Here is a 15,182-nt window from a genome sequence, read left to right as displayed (position 1 = left end):
ACAAAAAAATTAGCTGGGCGTGGTGACGGGCACCGGTAGTCCCAGCTACTCAGGAGGCTAAGGCAGGAGAATGGCGTGAACTGGGGAGGCGGAGCTTGCAGTGAGCCAAGATTGCACCACTGCACTCCAGCCTGGGCGACAGAGCGAGACTCCATCTCAAAAAAATAAATAAATAAATAAAAATAAATAAAAAATAAAAAATTTAAAAATATATATATATTTTTTAAAAGGAAAGAAAGATGAAAAAAGAAACATGAAACAGGTGGGAAAACATTAGGAAATATAATGATGTAATTAAATTGAAACTCGTCAGTAATTACATTAAAAGTCAATGGATTAGCCAGGTGCAGTGGCTCACGCCTATAATCCCAGCACTTTGGGAGGCCGAGGCAGGTGGATCGCCTGAGGTCAGGAGTTCGAGACCAGACTGGCCAACATGGTGAAACCCCATCTCTACTAATAATACAAAAATGAGCCAGGTGTGGTGGCAGGCACCTGTATTCCCAGCTACTTGGAAGGCTGAGGCAGGAGAATGGCTTAAACCTGGGAGGCGGAGGTTGCAGTGAGCCAAGATCACACCAATGCCCTACAGCCTGTGCAACACAGTGAGACTACGTCTCAAAAAAAAAAAAATGGATTAACATTCTAGTTAAAATAGAAATTGTTGGCTGGGCGTGGTGGCTCATGCCTGTAATCCCAGCACTTTGGGAGGCCGAGACGGGCAGATCATGAGGTCAGGAGATCGGGACCACCCTGGCTAACATGGTGAAACCCCGTATCTGCTATAAACATACAAAAAAATTAGCCGGGTGTGGTGGCAGGCGCCTGTGTAGTCTTAGCTACTCAGGAGGCTGAGGCAGGAGAATAGCGTGAACCCGGGAGGCACAGCTTGCAGTGAGCCGAGATTGCACCACTGCACTCCAGCCTGGGCGACAGAGTGAGACTCTGTCTCAAAAAAAAGAGAGAAATTGTCAACATGGATATAGAAATTTTTTAAAAATAGGAGACATAATTAAAATACAAAGATATGGACACTTTGAAAGCAAAAGGATGAAAATGATACACTGAGCAAATGCCAGCCTAAGGAAAGCTGATGTTGCTGTATTACGATCCGACCACAGAAACATTCAAGCAAAATGCATTATAAGGGATAAAGATGGTCAGTACATAGAAACAGATGAATCAATATGCCAGGAATATGTAGTAATTCTAAATGTGTATATACCTAAAGACATTGGCAAATTTTCTATTGGAGAATAGATTTCAACTAGACTCTCTCAATTATTGACACATCAAGCAGATAAAAGTCAGTAAAGATCTGTATATTTGAATAACATAATTAACAAGCTTGGTCTAATAGAAAATATATAGAACTCTGCATCTAGTAAATAGAAAATATACTTTCTTCTTCAGCACATGGAACAGTTACAAAAAATGGCTAATGTATTCAGTCATGAAGCAGAATGACAAATTTCAAAGAATCATCACCACTCACATCACATTTCTCTAACCACCGACCATGCCAGTATGCTAGAGCTCAGCAACAAAAAGATAAATTGAAAAAAACAAAAAACAAAAAACTCTCATACACTTGGAAATTTAAGTCCTTGCTACTCAAGGTATGGTTTGTGGCCCAGTCTTGGTCCTTGAAATTTTACCATGCCACTATGATTAAGTGCAACCTTGGAGAGTAACAGTTCAGAAACTTCTGTAGCACCTGACATTGCTGTCACCCAACCAGCATTTAATTTTTATAGCAATTCACTTGTATTGTATTTTACACAAGTATCAGTCCACAATGGATTGGATAACTAAACTGGTTCTTCATCACAGACTTTGGGAAGCACTCTTTTGTATATTATATTTCGAGCAAGAGACCAAATGGCAATTAAAAAACACTCAGAACTGGCCATGCATGGTGGCTCGTGCCTGTAATCCCTGCACTTTGGAAGGCCGAGGCAGGATCACCTGAGGTCAGGAGTTCGACACCAGCCTGGCCAACGTGTGACCCCCTTTCTACTAAAAATACAAAAATTAACTGGGCACGGTGGCAGGCACCTGTAATCCCAGCTACTTGGGAGGCTAAGGCAGGAGAATTGCTGGAACCCAGGAGGCGGAAGTTGCAGTGAGCCAAGATCATAGCATTGCACTCCAGCCCGGGTGACAACAGCGAGACTCCTCAAAAAAACAAAAACAAAAAAACCCCACTCAGAACCAAATGATTAAAAAAGGAATATGTTCTCACAGACCTATTTTGTTGGATCATAGCTATTTACTTTTTGCCACTCTCAACAACAGCTTGTGTCTCCTCCAGGTTGGGGATCTGTCACCATTTTTGTCTCCCTCCTGCCTGCCATGGCAACTAGTTGAGTAGGTACTCAGTATTTATTTAAGTATTGATTAGGTATTTAAATTTAAATACTTAAATAGTAAATAAATTTAAAGAATTATTTAAATATTCATCCAACTGAAATGGCAGCTGTGGAATCATGCCTCTTCCTCCTCGGCGCCTACTTTCTTGGCCTCACCCAGTGTCATGGAGTTACATCAGAAATCGGTGCATTACTTGGCATATTTTTACTGTGGCCCAGCAAGCAGTGGCTTAGACAGCCCCACACCTCCTCATGCATTTAACAATGAAAAGGAGGAGATAAGAGGGAGTGGAGGCAGTCTTTTTATCATCCGTGCTTGGGAAGGTGAGCTGGTAGTGCCATCCTTGACATGAAGGAGCTACTTAAACACAAATTGGATTAGCAGGACAGGATTAGAGCCTGCTGGAAGGTATTATATACTTATAAACTGCTTTGTGGAAACTCCTATTGTTTTCATTATAAGCCCATACTTCAGAGAGTCAATCAAATGAAATATGGAATTAGTCTATTAATAAAAAAAGAGATATAAAATGAAGTGACTATGTTTTAATAATGCCAAGAAAGCTGAATTAGGCAATAATGATTCAGTTTAGCCAGACTCTAACTAGATAATCTGAAATTAAGAGTTTTAATATGGATTTCTTCTTACTGAGAAATAAACTCACTAAAAATGGTCTCTATGTCCTCCATCAAGAGAATAATACTCAAATAAGAAACATGATTAAGAGGTGACTTCAAGAAAGAAAAGAGAATATGAGATATTTGAGAAGTTTCAGGCTTATCTGGACTTTCCAGTGAATTGAAGCTCCTAGGTCTAAATGGATGACAATCCCAGTCCCAGGACACTGAAAGAGTCTGCAGATGGGAGCACAGAGCTCCTGTCAGTTACCTTGGAGAGATAATGGAGAACAGGAAGCTGACAAAAGATAAAAAGAAGCCAAGGCACTCGCTTTCCAAGAAAGACGAAAAAGGTGGATTAGGACATATACGAGCAAGTGAGCTGGAGGCTGGTTCCTGGCAAAAATTCTAGGAGTTTCAAATCTTGGTTCTGCTATTTAATGGCAATGTGACCTTGTACATATTTCAAAACATTGCTATAAGGATTGAATAGGATAACATATGTAAATGAGATAAGGTATGTAAATAACAATATATGTAATACAGCACTTGTAACAGAAAATTCTCAGGCTGGGCACAGTGGCTCACGCCTGTAATCCCAGCACTTTGGGAGGCTGAGGTGGGCAGATCACGTGAGGTCAGGAGTTCGAGACCAGCCTAATATGATGAAACCCCGTCTCTACTAAAATTACAAAAATTAGCCAGGTGTGGTGGCATGCACCTGTAATCCCAGCTACTCAGGAGGCTGAGACAGGAGAATCTCTTGAACCCGAGAGGCGGAGGTTGCATTAAGCTGAGATCACACCATTGCACTCTAGCCTGGGCAACAAGAGCAAAATTCTGTCTCAAAAAAAAAAAAAAAAAGAAAAGAAAAGGAAGAAAGAAAATTCTCAGTATAGCATTTTTGTATTTCCAACAGTTTACAAAGAGGTGGTAACAATGAGGTACTGACTTGGGGTTCCTCAAGAACAAGTCTCATTTACCTGACCTCACTTTCCTGGTTAGGTGGAGGTATTGGGGGAGAAGGTATTTTTGGACAAGTAGATTGGGAACATATCTTCATTTTGAAAAGGCATTTGATGAAAATATCATAATATCTGCATGAAAAGATTGGATTTTAGGAGAGTTAGTTTTCTGAATAAGCACATTCATGGTATAGTTCATGAACTGGGTTGGGCGTGGTGGCTGGGTGCGGTGGCCTGTAATCCCAGCACTTTGGGAGGCGGAGGTGGGCAGATCACCTGAGGTCAGGAGTTGGAGACTAGTCTGGCCAACATGGTGAAACCCCATCTCTCCTAAAAATACAAAATTAGCCAGCCATGGTGGGGCGCGCCTGTAATCCCAGCTACTCAGGAGGCTAAGGCAGGAGAATCACTTGAACCCAGGAGGCGGAAATTGCAGTGAGTGAGCCGAGATCGCACCACTGCACTCCAGCCTGGGCAACAAGAGCAAAACTCTTATCTATGGAAAAAAAAAAAAAAATTCATGAACTGGATATCTCTGTGCCTCAATTTCCTTACTTGTAAAATGAATGTAATCATAGCACCTCATTGGCTTGTCATGGAAATTACAGCACCCAGCATATCGTCAGCACTATATACATCTCTGTTCAATAAACTGGAAAAGAAGTTTTTAGCGGCATGCTTGTGCAGCACTTGGCCCCAACCTCTTCAAAATTTCCCAGAAACTTGTTAAATTTTCATATGATGTGCAGGTCAAATTCTCAGATGATATAAATGTTGGATAATGAATCAAAATCCAAAATGACTTTGACAGGCTAGGGCTATGATGTGAAATATGTGAGATAAAATTAAGTCCTAGATAGAGATTTTAAGAAAAAAAAAACAAAAAAACTTTTTTTTGAGACAGAGTCCTGCTCTGTCACCCAGACTGGAGGGCAGTGGGGCAATCTCGGCTCACTGCAACCTCTGCCTCCCAGGTTCAAGCAATTCTCGTGCGTCAGCTTCCCGAGTAGCTGGGATTACAGGTATGTGCCATCACACCTGGCTGATTTTTTGTATTTTTAGTAGAGATGAGGTTTTGCCATGTTGCCCAGACTGGTCTTGAACTCCTGGCCTCAAGTGATTCGCCTGCCTCGGCCTCCCAGAGTGCTGGGAATACTGATGTGAGCCACCGCACCTGGCCAAGATTATTATTATTATTATTTGGTTTTTGTTTTTTTTTGAGACAGAGTCTCGCTCTGTCGCCCAGGCTGGAGTGCAGTGGCAAGATCTCGGCTCACTGCAAGCTCTGCCTCCTAGGTTCACACCATTCTCCTGCCTCAGCCTCCCCAGTAGCTAGGACTATAAGCGTCTGCCACCACCACGCCCAGCTAATTTTTGTATTTTTAGTAGAGATGGGGTTTCACCATGTTAGCCAGGATGGTCTCAATCTCCTGACCTCGTGATCTGCCCACCTCAGCCTCCCAAAGTGCTGGGATTACAAGTGTAGCCACCGTGCCCAGCCTATTATTATTATTATCTTAAACAAAGACCAGTTTGGCTTTCCAGAAGTTTCTATGGATGAAAAAGAGAATTTTGGCCAGACATCATGGCTTATGCCTGTAATCCCAGCCCTTTGGGAGGCCGAGGCAGGAGGATCACATGAGCCCAAGAGTTCAAGACCAGCCTGGGCAACACAGCAAGACCCTATCTCTACAAAAAATAAAACAATTAGCTGGGTATGGTGGTGGGTGCCTATAGTCCCAGCTGCTCAGGAAGCTGAGGTGGGAGGGCTGCTTGAGCCCAGGAGGTGGAGGCTGCAGCGAGCTATGATGGCACCACTGCACCCCAGCCTGGGTAACAGAACAACCAAAAAAAATTTTTTTAATGAAATTTTAGCTGACTCTGAGCTTAGTATGCCTAAAATAGTGTGTCTAGCACATTGCAATATCCAGCTGCATTAGGAGAATGAAAATGTCCTAGTAAAGACACTATGTGGACATATGTACTTCAAGATGGTGGGCACAGCTTGCCCATCATTAACTGTTCTTTTCCTTCTCCTCCTCACGTTTCCCCTAAGTGGTAGCACAGCTGCTACTAGTATGGAGATAAGGATGGCTTCGGAACCCAGATAAACAATAAGGAAATGTAAAGCAGAAATAGACTATATTTCCAACTCATCTGAGTGGCAGAAAACATTCTCAGGTGGGTATTGGAGGACAGCCTCAAGATTTGTGAAGAACTATAATTAGAAGTTTATCAGGGCACCTAATGGCTCACTGTGCTACAATGCTAAAATAAATTCCTCTCTAATCATGATTACTACAGGATTTATCTAATCTATTTCCTATAGGAAATCAAGCTACTCCCAGGTACTTTATCAACTTTTTTCTCATAATAAACCCTGTCCCTGACAAAAGAAGATATTGTCATCCCTACAGTATAGATAAGAAATTGAGGCAAAGAAGTAAAGTGAATTGCCCTGGGTCACACAGAACTGGAATTACAATTTAGCATCTAATCTTGGAGTGCACTACATGAGGTATGGGAAGGAGCATACTGAAATCACATTATAGCCTTCAGAAAAAGGCCTATTTACTTTAATCTCTGAGAGAAGGATTAGTAGTATTTTCCTTGGCACATGCCAAAGATGTTGAGTAGACATTTTAGATTCCACAGGCTCATTCTAATCCTTTTCCAAATACTTGGAAAGCCTTAGTTTGACCATTAGGAAGATACTGGAAATTAAATTTTTTCTTTAAAATTAGGCAAATATTTGCTAGAAACTCCAGAAAAAGCAATTAATCCAGAAAATTGAATAGTACAGCCACATTGTTTCCGGTCACCTGGGGCAAGAAACTTTCAAGTAGGCATAAATCCAGGGAGCCGGCTCCCTCATCCCCCCGCCCCACGACCCATTCCCAGCCCAACCTCATTGTCTAAGGCCTGAATAGATAAAGGTCAAGCAAACTCAAGTTTTTAACTTTAAAAGTTCCATGCAAATGTAAGTTACTGTTATAATGATTTATATATCTCAACTAATTATCAAATGAATCCATGTTCATTAGAAAAACATAAAAAACAAAGTTGAGCAAAACAAAATAAAAAGCAACTACTATACAATCACGCAGTAAGAGTCTTTTGTACCTATTTACAAATTGGTTATTTTGATTTTTTAAAACTTTTTTGGAGACAGGGTCTCACTCTGTTGCCCAAGCTGGAGTGCAGTGACACGATCATGGTTCACTGCAGCCTCAAACTCTCGGGCTCAAGTGATTCTACCACCTCAGCCTCCTGAGTAGCTGTACTACAGGTACATGCCGCCACACCTGGCTACATTTTTTTTTGGTAGAAACGGAGTTTTGCTATGTTGGCCAGACTGGTCTCAAACTCCTGAGCTCAAGCGATGCTCCTATCTTGGCCTCCTAAAGTGCTGGGATTACAGGCATGAGCCACCTCATCTGGCCTACAAATTGGATATTTTCTAAGGCTTATCTCTTTGGTCAGGCCATGAGGAAATAAGCCAGAAGCTACAGCCAACCACTAAGGTTCTATGTGTCATTTCCCTTAAATTAAGTAGAGAAAATGGAGATTTATCTATGAAAAACTGTGCTTTATTCTCTTGACACGTATCCCAGAAAAGACCATTACTCAGTATACCTGGTGGTAAGAAGAAGAAATAACTTCCTAGTTGCATTTTATCAGTCTGAAAATCTTACACCACAATTTTAGAATTATCTAATTCAGTGGTCCCCAACCTTTTTGGCACCAGGGACCTGTTTTGTGGAGGGTAATTATTCCATGGGAAGTGGGGCGGCGCAATGGTTTCAGATGAAACTGTTCCACCTCCGATCATCAGGCATTAGTTAGATTCTTACAAGGAGCGTGCAACCTAGATCCTTCACATGTGCAGTTCACAACAGGGTTGTGCTCCTTGAGAATCTAATGCCACTGCTGATCTGACAGGAGGCAGAGCTTAGGCCATAATGCTTGTTCGCCCACTGCTCATCTCCTGGGGTCTGGCCCAGTTCCTAACAGGCCTGTACTGTGGCCTGTACTGGTCCATGGCCTGGGGATTGGGGACCCCTGATGTCACTCATTTACTTAGACCAGCAAATATCATGGCCAAAATTGATTGTCTATCTTTTTATCTATACATACACATAGTCTCATCTACTGAAGGTCATGATTTTAAAATATATTTTGGTGGGATTCTTCCTTTCTCTCAGAGGAAAGAGATACACATTTAGAATCTATATAAAAGTAGATCAAAGAATTGTCAATAATCAGCAAAAGATGAGTACGGTAGAATCTTTCCAAATAGCGGGCAATGTCACTATTCAGAAGAGAAGCAAATTTCAATACCTTTCTTTTTCTCATATTAAAATCATGCCATTACCTTTTTGTTTGCAGCCACTCCATCCTCACAGTCGAGCACTGCACAATCTACATTCAGGGATGGAATCTTCTTTATTTTCTTTTCATCATTTCCAGGTACATAAAGCACTGCCCTCCGGGGGATGTACTTGTGATTAGATGAGGAACTATATCCAAGTCTGGGGATATCAGCTGCTAGAGACGCTTTCCTGCAAGACACATGATTGGGGTTAGTCCAGAATGAGATTTCTGTATTTATAAACTTGTGAAAAACTATATTTTAATGCAAAATTAAAATAGAACACATGGATAATCTTTTTTTTTTTTTTTTTTGAGACAGGGTCTTGCCCTGTCACCCAGTTTGAAGTGCAGTGGTGTGATCTCGGCTCACTGCAACCTCCACCTCCAGGCCCAGGTGATCCTCCCACCTCAGCCTCCCCAGTAGCTGGGACTACAGGTGTGCGCCACCATGCCTGGCTAATTTTTTGTAGAGACGGGATTTCGTCATGTTGCCCAGGCTGGTCTTGAACTCCTGGGCTCAAGGGATCCATCTGTCTTGGCCTCCCAAAGTGCTGGGATTATAGGCATGAGCCACCATGCCTGGCTGGATAATCTTTTAAAATTATGGTGGAATACAATCACACATAAAAACTAAGAAAACAATAATAGCAGAAATAATCAATGAACTAAATGTTATTTTCGCTGAGGTTTAAAAAATAGATAGGACTGTTTACTGACATCTTCTGAGAGAAAGAGGAGGGTGTATTTCTTCTTGGAAAACACTTCCAGTATTATTATACTGTCTAGATAGCATCCATGGAAAAAAAGGAAAGAAAACGTCTATCCAAAAGATACTAAACAATAATACTATCTACAATTATACCTAAAAGTAAAAAAGTAGAAAAAAAAAACCTAACGAAGTCTATGGCCCCTGCCCTGCCAATACATCTTTTAAAGGGCGAAAATCAGTGATTCACATCCAATTTTAACAAGACAAGATAGACTGGTTCTTTTTAAGTGAGTAGGAAGGACAGTGAATGCCTCTATAATTGTAGGCAACTTAATTACTGGTAACTTCGGATTCTTCATCTATAATACTCATTTTGTAGGTTGTTGAGAAGATTAAGTTAAAGGAAATAATGAACATGAAGCACTTAGCCAGAGCCTGGCAGATATTTTAGCTACTTGAAATGGTGGTGGGTGTAGCAGGAGTACCAGCAGCTGCTGTTGTTATTAATGGAGAATCTCTAGCTGTCAGTAGCCCCTGCCTGCTTCTAAACTATGCTCTTTCTTTCCCTTGCCTATCATACCAAGTACAGTCTCTGGTAGAAATAAAAGGTGTTGACCAGAAGCTCCTTTGGCTTACCACCACCCTTGCCTGGTCCATAGTTTATCCCGTGAAAACCATGTTTAGCTCATACGATATGGTGAAGGAAGATGAAATCAGCTCCCATAATGAGGACCAGTGATACAATTTGTGGGGCCCAGTGAAAATGAAAATGCAGAGGCCTTTGTTTATAATTTATTAAGAACTTCACAATGGCAACAGAAGAATATTGTATCAGCACTAGGTATGTCTAAGAGCACAAATTACATGTCCATGAAGCCAACCCTGCCCATAAGAGATGAAGTTCTATGTCATGAAGACTGCCAATTAGGCGTGGTGGCCCACGCCTCTAATTCCAATACTTTGGGAAGCCAAGACAGGCAGATCACTTGAGCCCAGAGTTTGAGATCAGCCTGGGCAACATAGCAAAATCTCAGCTCTATCAGGAAAAAAACTCAAAAAGCAAAAATTAACTAGGCGTAGTGCATATGCATGTAGTCACAGCTACTCAGGAGGCTGAGGTGGGAGGATCGATTGAGCCCAGGAGGTCGATGAGGCTCAAATGAGCTGTGATCGCAAAGCTGCACTCCAGCCTGGGCAACACAGCAATACCTTGTCTCAAAAAAAACAAAAAGGGCCCCGCGTGGTGGCTCACGCCTGTAATCCCGGCACTTTGAGAGGCCAAGGCAGGTGGATCACGAGGTCAGGAGATGGAGACTACCCTGGCCAACATGGTGAAACACCATCTCTGCTAAAAATACAAAAATTAGCTGGGTGGGCGCACACCTGTAATCTCAACTACTTGGGAGGCTGAGGCAGGAGAATCGCTTGAACCCAGGAGGTGGAGATTGCAGTAAGCCGAGATCGCACCACTGCACTCCAGCCTGGCAACAGAGCGAGACTCTGGCTCAAAAAAATAATTGCCAGTTAAGAAAAGTTAAAACCCGGCCGGGCGCAGTGGCTCACGCCTGTAATCCCAACACTTTGGGAGGCTGAAGAGGGTGGATCACCTGAGGTAGAGAGTTCGAGACCAGGCTGGGCGCGGAGGCTCACGCCTGTAATCCCAGCACTTTAGGAGGCCGAGAGGGGCGGATCACGAGGTCAGGAGATCCAGAACATCCTCGCTAACACGGTGAAACCCCGTCTCTACTAAAAATACAAAAAATTAGCCAGGCGTGGTGGCGGGCGCCTGTAGTCCCAGCTACTCCGGAGGCTGAGGCAAGAGAATGGCATGAACCCGGGAGGCGGAGCTTGTCGTGAGCTGAGATTGCGCCACTGCACTCCAGCCTGGGCGACAGAGCGAGACTCCGTCTTAAAAAACAACAAAAAGAGTTTGAGACCAGCCCGGCCAATATGGTGAAACCCTGTCTCTACTAAAAATGCAAACATCAGCCGGGCACAGTCGCAGGCGCCTGTAATTCCAGCTACTTGGGCAGCGGAGTAGCGAGAATCCCTTGAACCCGGGAGGTGGAGGTTGCAGTGAGCTGAGATGGCGCCACTGCACTCCTGCCTGGGCGACAAGAGCGAGACTCCATCTCAAAAAAAAAAAAGAAAAAAAAAAGAAAAGAAAAAGAAAGAAAAGTTAAAACCCTAGCATACTGATGTTTTACTCTCCCTAGATAAATAGCATGATCTTAAAAAATATATATGTCAGCTATATTCTTTATGAAAACTCTGGACATCAGTAGTTAACACTATCAAATACTTTGCACGGTTTTAACATTTCACCATGATTAGTGTGCTTGTGACTTAATGTATCTCAAGAAAAATCACTGTCTTTTGGAGCCTTGCAAGTTTGTGTGGGGGCCCTCATTCCTTCTTGTAGCCAACCTTACCTTAAGGAATGCTAAAACTTGAGTCTGGGTCTTATTTTGCCACAACATAAGCACTGTATCATGTGAGGTATGGTGAGATAGAGATGGATTTTAAAAGTGTACATGGCTTATGAAACATTTCATTTAATATAAAACATATTATGGCCAGCTAATTGAAGACTGCCTGAAATATCTGTCATCGTTTTTCATTGATTGAAAATATCTGGTTTATCTAAAAACAGGGAAAAAACATGATGATGTAACAGCAACAAACACATTTTACTTATCATTCACAGCGGAGACTAGAATTTGCAACATATACATTTCCCTAAAAATATCAAGAAATGTTTGGGGCAAATTCTGTGCTCATCAGGATTTAATGTAACCACACATGTGAAAATCTAAGGGAGGGGGAAGATGGTGGAGTAGAAAGCACCAGCAATTTTCCCCATCCAGACAACTGCATTAGCAAAATCTTCCTGCTGTAACTATTTTGAAACTATCTGGAATCTATTGAAGGCTTGCAACTTCTTGGGGAAGGTTTGGATATTAAATAGTAGTTAATTTTGGTCAACTTCAGCTCTTAGCAGAGTAGCAGCTACCCATCCCCCACCTCTCAGTCACATGGTAGGCAGCTGTGCCCACGTTCCTGGAGCAACCTGCACATAGCTTGAGGGAGCCAAGGTGGGCAGAAACAAAGACCCTGACCCTCCAAATATCAAGGATCTGTGCTCTGATCATTGATTGCTGGTTCTAATCACAGAAGTGCAGACAAAGAGGCTGAAAGCCACCGTTACTGTATCTCCCTCCAATGTTGCAAGCCCCTCTCCCTTGGGCTGAAGTGACTTCCAGGTAATTTAAAGGGCCAGCACCTCCCCCATTAATTTTTTGCTTTTTTCCCTTTTAGAAGCCAGACTCTAAAGACTAGGACATTCAAAAACAAACACATACATAGGGGAAAATAGAAATGACCATGGATGTCCAGAGAAAGGCTCAGAAAAGACCTGAGAAGCTGGGAGTGCTAGCTCATGCCTGTAATCCTAGCACTTTGGGAGGCCGAGGCAGGGGGATCACCTGAGGTTGGAGTTCGAGACTAGCCTAGCCTATATGGTGAAACGACGTCTCTACTAAAAATACAAAAAATTAGCCGGGTGTGGCGGCGCATGCCTGTAATCCCAGCTACTTGGGTGGCTGAGGCACAAGAATTGCTTGAATCTGGGAGGTGGAGGTGGCAGTGAGCCAAGATTGCACCACTGCACTCCAGCCTGGGTGACAGAGTGAGATTCTGTCTTAAAAAAAAAAAAAAAAAACAGGTCGGGCGCGGTGGCTCACGCCTGTAATCCCAGCACTTTGGGAGGCTGAGGGGGGTGGATCACGAGATCAGGAGTTTGAGACCAGCCTAGACAACGTGGTGAAACCCTGTCTCTACTAAAAATTAAAAAATCAGCGGGGCGTGGTAGCAGGTGCCTGTAATCCCAGCTACTCGGGAGGCTGAGGCAGGAGAATTGCTTGAATTCGCGAAGTGGAGGCTGCAGTAAGCCGAGATCGTGCCGTTTTACTCCAGCCTGGGTGACAGAGCGAGACTCTGCTAAAAAAAAAGAAAGAAAGACAGACAGACAGACAGAAAGAAAGAAAGAAGAAAAGACTTGAGGAGACCTTACATTTATACCTCAGGCTTATATTATCCTCAGCATACACACAGTATACTACCATCAAATAAGTAAACAAAAACAGTGAGCCCGGGGAGGGGGAGAATCTGATTTCTAGATACCACACTATTAGATTCAAACATTCACTTTTCAACAACAAAAAAATCACAAGACATATGAAGAAAGAGGAAAATATGGCCCAGTCAAAGGAAGAAAAATAAGTCAACAGAAACGGTCCCTGAAAGAGACCTGACGGCAAAGACTTTAAAACAACTGTCTTAAAGATGCTCAAAGAACTAAAGGAAGAAGTGAAGAACATCGAGATAATGATGTATGAACAAAATGGAAATATCAGTAAAGAGACAGAAAACTTAAAAAGATACCACAAACCCCAGAACTGAAAAGTACAATAATTGAAATGAAAAATTCACTAGAGGGATTCAAAGGCAGATTTGGCAGGCAGAAGAAAGAATTAGCAAACTTGAAGAGAGGACAATGGAAATTATCAAGTCTGAGGATCAGAAAAAAGACTGAAGAGAAGTGAACAGAGCCTAAACGAACTGTGGGACACCATCAGGCAGACATACACACACACTGGGAATTCCAGAAGGATAAGGAGAGAGAAAAGAGTAGCAAGAGTATTTTGAAAAGATAATGGCTGAAAACTCTCCAAATGTGGTGAAAGACTTGAATACAAACATCCAATAAGTTAAATGAACTCCAAGTAAGATGAACTCAAAGACATCCACACCTAGGCATATTAAAATCAAACTTTCAAAAGTGAAAGACTTCCAGTTCTGAAACGGTGGCATAGAAGTAAGCTGGCTTTAGTACCCATCCCTCCTCAACAGAAAAATAAAAACAAATACACAGTGCTGAAATTATCACCAGAAGGACGTCATAACTCAAATATGAAGATGAGACAGTTCCCAGGACCCCAGAAAAAACCCTGAGCAGATGGTAAGACGATTGGATTTCTACATCCATAACAACATTCCCCACATTATGCCAATCACCAGGCATGGAAAAATGTTTCCTCCAACTCACGGTTTCTACACTGGAAAAAGTGCATTTGAGGTGGACATTCAGCTTCTCTACCATCTTGGGTTCCCTGGCAGGAGGCCTTCCCTGCCTTAATCCATGGGAAGCACTGAAAGTGCCTGAAGGGAGAAATATCCCTGAGGACAGACAGAGGCAAAGCAGGGAGGTGGGACTACCATTCCCAGCTCTGGAATCTCTGTTCTGTAACTCAGCAAAAGGAGATGCCAGATCAGAGTGGCTGTTTAGCAGTACCACACTATAGGAGGTTTGTCCCACAGATCCCCTGGGCATGGACCCCTAGCCAGCCTTCCCACACTGCCAGGAAAACCCCTGGGGGACATCCCCCATTCAGGAAGAGCAGCGTTCTGATAGTTTACTATGAGCTGAGGTGAACCTGGGTTTAAGGCTCCACCTAGAGCTGAAAAGGAGGCAGTGACCCAGCAGCAAAAAGCCTCTCAGCAAATGTATCCAATAAAATACAAAAACAAGCCAGCCAGAGAAGACTGGATTAAATGAATAATCCTTCAATGCAAAGATGTACACACCAACAGGAAACAACAGCAAACAGGGAATCATGATCTCCCCAAAGGGACATAGCAAGGAACCAGTAACTCACTCTAAATGAGAGGATGATATGTAAGCTCTCTAACCAAGAATTCAGAATAGAAGTTCTAAGGAAACTCAGTGATCTTTAAGATACCACAGAAAAGCAGTTCAGAAATTTATCAAATAAACTTAGCAAAGAGGTTGAAATAATAAAAAGAAATCAAACAGAAATCTTAGAACTGAGAAATATGTTTGTGGAACTGAAGAATTCCTTAGAGGCTTTCAACAGAAGAATGGATCAAGCAGAGGTAAGAATCACTGAGCCTGAAGATGGGCTATTTGAAAATATGTAAAGGAGAAAAAAAATCTTTAAAAACTGAGAATCAACAAAGATTGCCTACAAGATACAGAAAATTACCTCAAAAGACCAAATTTGCCAAATGAGTTGGCTCAAGCCTGTAATCCCAGCACTTTAGGAGGCTGAAGTGGGAGGATCA

General features: G+C 42.5%; 1 protein-coding gene across 1 annotated transcript in view; it reads right to left on the bottom strand.

Moving 5' to 3' along the window:
• The window catches only part of CLYBL (citramalyl-CoA lyase), a 290,759-nt gene that overhangs the window by 114,012 nt on the left and 161,565 nt on the right, over nt 1-15,182 (bottom strand). Inside the window, exon 2 of the mRNA XM_032151200.1 lies at nt 8,331-8,517. Coding sequence (XP_032007091.1) covers nt 8,331-8,517 — 187 coding nt within the window. The remainder of the gene's footprint in view (nt 1-8,330; nt 8,518-15,182) is intronic.

Source organism: Hylobates moloch, unplaced genomic scaffold (genome assembly GCF_009828535.3).
Source record: "Hylobates moloch isolate HMO894 unplaced genomic scaffold, HMol_V3 SCAFFOLD_4, whole genome shotgun sequence".
NCBI lineage: Eukaryota > Metazoa > Chordata > Mammalia > Primates > Hylobatidae > Hylobates > Hylobates moloch.
The sequence above is the reverse complement of the archived record's forward strand: the minus strand, read 5'-3'. Positions and strand labels throughout refer to the sequence as shown.